Source organism: Equus caballus, chromosome 1 (genome assembly GCF_041296265.1).
Source record: "Equus caballus isolate H_3958 breed thoroughbred chromosome 1, TB-T2T, whole genome shotgun sequence".
Classification (NCBI taxonomy): domain Eukaryota; kingdom Metazoa; phylum Chordata; class Mammalia; order Perissodactyla; family Equidae; genus Equus; species Equus caballus.
Window position 1 is genome coordinate 176,872,440 of NC_091684.1, and position 8,325 is coordinate 176,880,764.

Genomic DNA, 8,325 nt, shown 5'->3' on the forward strand with positions numbered 1-8,325 from the left:
TAATGATTTGTTAATTTAGGCCAATAAAGGTCAAGTGCAGGTCTTTTGTTAAAAACATGGAAAAGAGAAATGTAATCTATCACTCTGAGCATTTGTAACTTAAAAAGAGATGTTAAAATTCCCTAGGAAGGAAGCTGTGATGATGAATGGGTTGCTACATGGATTTGGTAGATGGTGGCCATGATTTGTTCTCATCTTCTGCTTCACTCTGCTATCGCCATTCCCATGCTGTGCTCGGGACACTGATGCTTCTGTCTCCTCCACCAGACAGACAGCTCTCTAAGGGAAGGAGACACATCTCCACTATGTTTGGTCATGGCACAGAGAAGGGCCCAAACACACGTCTGCTAAAGAAATCATCCTGATGGACTTAGCAACATGGAAATGAGGCATGGTGGTTCTATCACTGGGGACTCAGGTTTCTGGAGCTCTAATACCTCTACTGGCTGATACCACAGCCCACGGTCTCCACTTTGTACCCTTGGGTTCCTGCTCTAGGCTGGATCAAGTGGTCCACCCATCATCTACTGTGGGTTCTGATGTGGTCACTGCATGATTCTCACACAACCACCCAGAGGATGTCATCAGGCAGAAAGAGTGGGGGCGGGGAAGGTTTCATAGAAAGCCATCTCTGATGAAGCACCACACAACCACAGGGGGACTTGAGGGCACAGATCCCGTCTGTACCTCCTTCCTCTCCTTGGGGTTAAAAGAGAGCAAGGAGGAAGCACCAGCCTCCCCAACCTGGGCAACCTTCCTGGAAAGATGCAGCCTCTCCTGCTCCTGCTGGCATTTTTACTGTCCCCTGGGGCAGAGGCAGGTAAGTGACCATCCCCACCCTCAGATGCCCAAACGCTCCCCCTCAAACACAGTGGGCTCAGATTTCCTGTCCCTTTGGCACATCCCTGATCCATCCATCCACCAGCAACATTGTGAATCCCAGCTCCCATCCCACCTCAGAATGCCAAGTATGGCACTGAATAAGCTACCAGCATGAACTGCAGGGCTGAAGGCTGCTCTCAAGAAGAGCCAGTGGGTGCTATTCCCTCCCTAGGCCCTATGTTTGCCATCTGCAAAGTGGAACTTAACTGGAAGTGCATGGCAGAGGGAAGGAAACTGGAAAAGAGAAAATAATCAATTCCCCTGCACAGGGCAGAGTGGGCCTGGCTTCCAGGTCTGGGATGACACAGATGCTCCCCTCAGCGTCTGCTTAGGAGAGAAGTCTGGAGCTCTGCAGACCCCGGAGTTGGTGGGACCACTGTCCCCAGAGGACTGCTGGTGCCTTGTTCAGTCCCAAGGCCCCTCAGTCCCTTCTCCAGCTCTGCTTTTCTTCCCAGGCCTTTAGCAGCTCCCTTCTTTCCAGGATGCAGCCACTGTTTGTGGACCTGAACTTCTCTGCTTTCCAGAATCCCACACATTGGCCCTACAAACTCTCCTTCAGGCCCATTGGGGGCCATTCCTTCATGCAGCCAACAAACAGCTTTTGGGCACCCACTATGTGTCAGGCCATGGGAAACAGGCTATGACAACATCTAGATCCCTAAACTTAAGTCCTCCCCACTGGAAAGCAGCATCATCCCAGACATCACAGGACAACAGGGACTTAGAAAGGTTCTTGAAACAAAGCAAAGTCAGGAGATGAATTTTCAGGAGCCTCTAGAATTTTGCTGTCCCTAAGATGCATATGCTCACCTCCAATTATCTGTGGAGGACACATTCACAGGCCAAGCCTGTCCTCTTCCTTTTTCTAGAGGGAAAGCCCCACCACAGCCCCTCTCAACTCCAGGCCATCCTGGGCTCCCAGATGCCCAGCAGTCCTTAGCAGTCAAGCTGATGCATGCCTGGTGGACTCGCTGGGTGTGCACAAGTAGATAAGACTTTTTGTTTAGGGGAGATCATCGGGGGACATGAGGCCTGGCCCCACTCCCGCCCCTACATGGCATTTGTTCTGTCTCTGGAGAAAGAAAAAGGGAAGAGCTGCGGTGGTGTCCTCGTGAGACAGGACTTTGTTCTGACGGCTGCTCACTGCTGGGGAAGGTGAGGGGGCAAAGAAAATTAACACTCCTGAGAAACCCACAGGGACCCCTGTTCTCTGCCCAGGGCCTGCAGCCCAGGGGAGCTCCACCAGCTCCTAGTAACTCAAGGACATGAGAGCCCATGAGAGGAGCCATCTGAGAGCATGACTGGGTGATGGAAAGTGAGAATAGGACAGGCAAGCTTTGGCGTCAAAGGGTCAGAGGTGAGAGAGAGTGTCCCAATTGAGAAGAGAGACCACACTGGGCAAATAAATCAGCTGTAGAGGATGAAACCATGCACTAGGGTCAAAGGGCAAACTCAGAGTCCTTTCACAATATTGCCTGAGGGCTGAGAAAACTCCCAGAATCTTCTCTTAGAGTCACCCACTGCCCAGTACTCCTGTTGTTTCGATTTCTCCTACCTGCAGCCCTGCCCTGCCCCAGCTGTCACTTGCCCTTCATGGCTCCCGGGCTGGATCTCCTTTGACTCCATGCCCCCAACATCCCCACCCTACTTTCTGTGTAGCTCAATGATGGTGACCCTGGGGGCCCACAACATTGAGAAGCAGGAGAGGACCCAGCAGGTCATCTCTGTGAAGGAAGCCATTCCCAACCCACACTATAATTCTAAGAACCTCAACAATGACATCATGTTACTAAAGGTAAGGGAACCGCCCTGCTGCTCTTGCTGTCCTGGGTCCAGATTGCTTCCGCTCCCACTGGGACCTGTCCCCTCCCTCCTTCCCATCCTAGCTGGCTGACTAGTCCCAGTGGCTCAGGAGAGAGGGAAGTCAGTGCAGCCCCAACACAGTGTCCAGGCCCAGGAGGCCAGTGGCTGAGCTGGACCTTCTTGCCTCTTCTCATCAGCTGGAGAGAAAGGCCCAGCAGACTGCAGCTGTGAGGCCCCTCAGCCTGCCCAGGGCCACAGCCCAGGTGAGGCCTGGAGAGGTGTGCAGTGTGGCTGGCTGGGGAAGTGTCGCCCCATTCGGCAGAGCATCGGACACTCTGCAGGAGGTGGAGCTGACCGTGCAGCAGGACTGGGAGTGCGAGTTCCTATGGCACAATTACAACAAGACCACTCAGCTGTGTGTGGGTGACCCGAAGGAAAAGAAGTCTTCCTATAAGGTGAGTCTAGGCATCTGCCTAGCTTGGCTCTGGGGAGAGGGATGTTTTGGGCCTTTCAAATCGAAGCAGTGGGGATTCCTTCCCCACTACACTCTGATCTTTCTCCTGGAAAGAGAAGGGGGGAGAAGTCAGAGTGGGGATTCACAGGCCTTCTGGGAGCCTACCCGGGGCCTGAGTAGCATCCAAACATGGTGCTCCATGCAGATCATGAATTTGCAACACTCTGCCCCACGCCGGGCACAGGTGTTAGAAAACTGCTCCCTGGGTGTGCAGCAGGCAAACCAGGTGGCTCCTCAGAGCTGGCTCCCATCTTGGTTAAATGGCTCACCTTCCACGCTGAGTGTCATCCTCACCTGCCTGTCTCCATGTCCTTAAATGGTAGACCGAAGCAGAGTCCCACAGCGCCCTCACGGAAGGGGATCCGGGATCTGGGGGAGGAGAAGAACAAGGCCCCTGAGTGAAATGAAGTCATGACAACGTCCAGGGTGAGGACTGGGCAGCTGAGGGCCCCAGAGGGACCTGCCCTGCTCTCTGATCTCCCACATGGAGGCCAGGCCAGGCAGCCTTCACTGAGAGGGCACTTGGGATGCAGGTGGGAAGGAACAGGGAGCACGGACTCAATTCTTCCCACTCTCTGTCCACAGGGGGACTCCAGGGGCCCTCTCGTGTGTAAGAACGTGATCCAGGGCATTGTCTCCTATGGACGAATAGGCGGGATTCCTCCACAGGCCTTCACCAAAGTCTTGAGTTTCCTGCCCTGGATAAAGAAAACCATGAAGGGGCCGGCACCGTGGCAGAGGGGTTAAGTTCGTGCGCTCCACTGCGGCTGCCCAGGGTTTCATCAGTTCGAATCCTGGACGCAGACATGGCACCGCTCGTCAGGCCATGCTGAGGCGGCATCCCACATGTCACAACTAGAAAGACCCACAACTAAGAATATACAACTATGCACCAGGGGGCTTTGGAGAGAAAAAAAAGGAAAAAAGTAAAATCTTCAAAAAAAAAAAAAGAAAAGAAAAGAAAACCATGAAAAGCCTCTAAATGTAGGAACCAGCCCACCTTCTCTGGAACTGATCCAGAATGAAGCCAGTAACTAAATAAATGTCTCTGTGCTGAGCAGGAAGGGCTGGTTTCTTGTTTATTCACTGACCCTCATTCACAGGCACCTATTCTGTGCTTAGAAGGCCAATGACACAAATCTGCTGATTTCTGCTTCCTCCTCTTGCCCCTCCCATCACCACCTCCCCCAAACCTCATGCAAAGCTGTTCCCCAGCTCCTTCTGACCCTCACCTTCCTCTGGGCCTGCCCTTCTGCCAGGGCTACAGCTGAGCACCATCAGGAGAAAACATAAACCTCTCTGGTCTTGGGGCTCAGAGTGAACTTTTGACCTTCTTCCCTGTGTTATATGGCAGAGAGGAAGGGGGATGACACCATGGGTCCCGGCCACCAAGCAGGCACCCTGGGGCTGCAGCTCAATGGCATAGCCCCCACACTGGGGAAGGGAGGAGCTGCCTGAGCAGGACAGTTCTCTCCCACAGCCAGGGAGCTGGCGCGGAGTCAGAGTGGGTCCCTGGGGAAGCTCCTCGTTCTCACCCAGGCTGAGTTTCCTCCCCACCCTCCTGTGACCTTGGGGCCCAGCTTGCCCTCCAGTCTCCTGGCTGCCCCTTCTTCTCCATCCCCGCTTTCCACTGAGAGTTCTCAGAGTCCACCAACTCCTGTCCCCTCCACACAAGCCTGATCTGAGCTGATGCCTTCCTTATAGTCCTCCTGCCTAGGACACCCAGAGCTCCGTGTGGTTCCAGCAGGGCTTCTCCCTTGAGATGCCAGGCCAGCTCATGCCCTGTCCTAGAGTGCCACAAGGAACCAGGCTTGTGCTGGCAACAGGCAGGATCCATGGAGGACACAGCAGGCAGGCTGTCTCTCCAGAAGCCCTGCCCCATCTCTCACCTGGCAAGGCCAGCTCAACCCCTCACATTCAGCCCAGTGACTCCCCAAGTGCTCAGGGTGCCTTGGCCGTTTGTTCATTCAGTGGCCTGAGTACATTTCAGCCTGTTCCTCTTAGTCACTGCTGGCCTCTAGGCTAACACCCCTCACTGGCCACTTAGTCTGTCTCAGCCTTTTGAGTTAGCCCTACCCTCTCTGCAGTAGGACTGGAAAGCACAATTTTTCCATCAATAAAAAACACACCCTGATTGAGCTCCTAAGAGCCTGGCACTGGGGATCCACAGTGGACCTAACACAGACTCTGTCATCTGAACCCGAGGAACACTGACAGCGGGAGTTTCACCCAAATCATGTACCTCTCTCCCTCCTCAAATGAGTGCACATGGCCTAGATCTCGTGGGAAATCCACAGGAATAAAGTACTTGTGTCACAGAACCCGAAATGAGTTCCCTCACCCATTGTGCAGCAAGCCAATCTCTGACACTGGGTGTGGTGGAAGAAAGTAGGAATTTTATTTTTGCACAGCGCTGAGCAAGGAGAGAGGGCAGCTAACGCTGAAATCCCAAACTCCCCAAAAAGCTAAAAGGAAGGGTTTTTATTTGGGGTTTTAAGAAGGGGAGGGGGAGCATATGGACTTGCTGGTCGGAGCTTTCCCACCAGCCTGTCTTTGGCCTTGAGACTACTTGCAGAAAGGAGGGAGCTCATGACCTTGCTGGTCAGCAGCTTTCCCACCAGCCTGTATCTCTTTGCGGGAGGAGATAGCCCAGGTGTTTGTCCTTGACGATGTCTGTCTCCATGGAGGATAGTGGATTCTGGAGCCAGGAAGCCAGAGAGTAAGCAGGGAATGAGTGTTTTGGTTTTAACCTCATATATGCTGGGTTTAATGTGGGGAAACTGATATTAGGGTCGATATCACTTGCATTCTGTTTCAATTGCTGGTCACACTCTGTGTGAGCTTGAGCACGTGTGACTCTAGGACAGCAGAGCATGGGATTTGGAAATGACAGCAGTCATTTAGTTTCTAGGGGTGAAGTCACTACACTCTGTCCACTGCAGCATCGTCTTCACCACCTAGAGGAGAGGGCAGCCCATAGGAAGGGAGAAGGGCAGCGAGGGCAGCCTTACCTTCATTTGCCTTAAAAGTAACAGGTAGGAATGTCATTGTACAGATTCAGATGGTAGGAAAAACTGTATTACATATTTGCTTGCAGGCAACTAGAGTCAGACTCCAAACACCCACCCAACTGGACTGGCAGGAAAGCTGATCCCTGTGGTTACTATACCTCCTGCCTGCACAGAATCGAACCAGAATCAGACAGGTTCACACACTCTGGAAAACTGGAGAAAGGCCTCTGCTCTTTATACCATCATGGACACTGCTGCATCCATAGTTTCCAGACTACCCAGATTTTTCGACTTTAGGAGGTTTTGGCTTGAGCCCACACATAGATTACGGGATCCTTTGCTGAATGAGGATCTTCCTGAGTGGGGCTCAGCTCAGGAAACACTCCCAGAAGCCATCTTTCCAAGGGCTGCAGCTCACGTCAGGCACGACCTGGGAGCTGAGCATACATTCCAGCTCTGAGCTCCTGCTCCAAACACACACAGCACTACCCTCTCACCACAAGGGGTACGTACTCTGAGATCATGTAACCCTCTCAGGCACATCTTTCTCATCTTGTTGTGCACAAAGCAGGCAGCAACACAATCTCTTCATGGCTGCAGGCCCTTTCACAAGAAGAGAGCAGTGAGGACATGTGGCTTCTGATTTGGAGCTGAAAAAATATTTCTGTATCTAAGACATACTAAGCACCTGGCTCCTTGATGGAAAAAGACAAAAAGGAAAATGCCAAAAGTAATATTTAAAAAGTAGCCCAGCCACATGCCTATCTTGTTTAGATATAACATGTACTTGAGGAAATGGTTCTGTGGTTAAAACATGAGGACCCTGCTGCAGGTCTTCCTCCTGTGAGAGATGAGGGAGGGACACGGTCCCAGGAGGGGGCAGTGGCCGACTGAAGGGACCACAGAGTTAGAACAGAGACTGGACTCAGCCCAGGAGCCCTGACAGCCAGGCCAGCAAGAGCCCTGACATGTTGTCTAACCCCCGCCCCGTGATGACTTCCTGGCATCCCTGAACAAGAGCTGAGCTTCTGCTCACACACCTCCCTGGAGAGGAAACCTCTGGGCTGCTGTGCAGCCATTCTGTGACAAGGATTCCAGCACCTCGCATGGTGAGCTGAAGTCTGCTCAGGGGCACATTTGGATGGAGGTGGGTGAGCACCCTAATCATGCTGATTCCTTCAAATCTCCTTTGTCTGTGGAAGTGTCCCCTGCCCCACCCCTGCCTTTGAGGAAACAATCCTTCTGTTCCTCAAGTACCTCTGTAATGAAAATTTAAATATAAATCAATAAAAGATCTCTGGAATGACCTCAAGGAAATGCCTCTACTCACCCAAACCCACCCCCGTCTCTCCTCCTTCCCTCCAGACTCACCAGAAGAGCTGGGTCCCAGGATGGCAGGGAGAGAACCACCAGGCCAGCTCCTGGGGGAGAGAGGCCCAAAGGAAAGTGAGATCTTGCCAATTTCTTTTGGGATCCTGTCTCAGGATGGCTCTGCCTTCCTGCCCACCGCTGTGCTTCTGCCGGTTCCCCCTTTGTGGACTTACAGAACTCACACGGTTGATTTCCTGTCTTGCTATCCCACACAACACTGCTTTCGTCCAACAAACACATTTCACCATAAAAGAAGTGCAGCCACTGGTTCCTTTTCGTCATAGGCCTATTGCTAGACTGCATTCCTCATCCACAGACTCAGGAAGCTCAGTGCACCTCGGGGAGAGCAAAGGAATCCACATGTAAGCATATAATAGTCAAAAAACAAAAGATAGGGGCCCGCTCACTGGTGCGGCAGTTAAGTTCATGCACTCTGTTTTGGTGGCCCAGGGTTCGTGGTTTTGGATCCCTGCACGGACCTACACATGGCTTATGAAGCTGTGCTATGGCAGGTGTCCCAAATATAAAAAATTGAAGAAGACAAGCACAACTGTTGGCTCAGGACTAATCCTCTTCAGGAAAAAAAAAAAAAAGATAAGGAGAAAAGGCTGAAAGTTGCTAGACAGGAAAGCAATATACATTACTTTAAGAGAAAAACCAATAAGAGTAACAATGAGCTCTCATCAGAAACCACAGAAGTCAGAAGACACTGGGATGACATTTCAAATAGTTGAAAGGAAAAGG

At 52.1% G+C, this 8,325-nt stretch overlaps 1 protein-coding gene across 1 annotated transcript; it reads left to right on the plus strand.

Annotated features, from left to right (window-relative positions):
• Positions 1–675: 675 nt before the first annotated feature.
• Positions 676–4,238, plus strand: LOC100052951 (granzyme B). The gene is made up of 5 exons (XM_001488513.5): positions 676–820; positions 1,890–2,037; positions 2,542–2,677; positions 2,883–3,140; positions 3,785–4,238. The coding sequence occupies exons 1-5, from the start codon at positions 766–768 to the stop codon at positions 3,944–3,946; spliced, it is 759 nt and encodes a 252-aa protein (XP_001488563.2). The 5' UTR covers positions 676–765; the 3' UTR covers positions 3,947–4,238.
• The last annotated feature ends 4,087 nt before the right edge of the window (positions 4,239–8,325 follow it).

Excerpts from the sequence above, each read along its gene's own strand:
- LOC100052951 (XM_001488513.5), top strand. The coding sequence starts at position 766 with ATGCAGCCTCTCCTGCTCCTGCTGGCATTTTTACTGTCCCCTGGGGCA. Across the intron at positions 821-1,889 it reads GTCCCCTGGGGCAGAGGCAG|GGGAGATCATCGGGGGACAT; the intron begins GTAAGTGACCAT and ends CTTTTTGTTTAG. Across the intron at positions 2,678-2,882 it reads ATGACATCATGTTACTAAAG|CTGGAGAGAAAGGCCCAGCA; the intron begins GTAAGGGAACCG and ends TCTTCTCATCAG.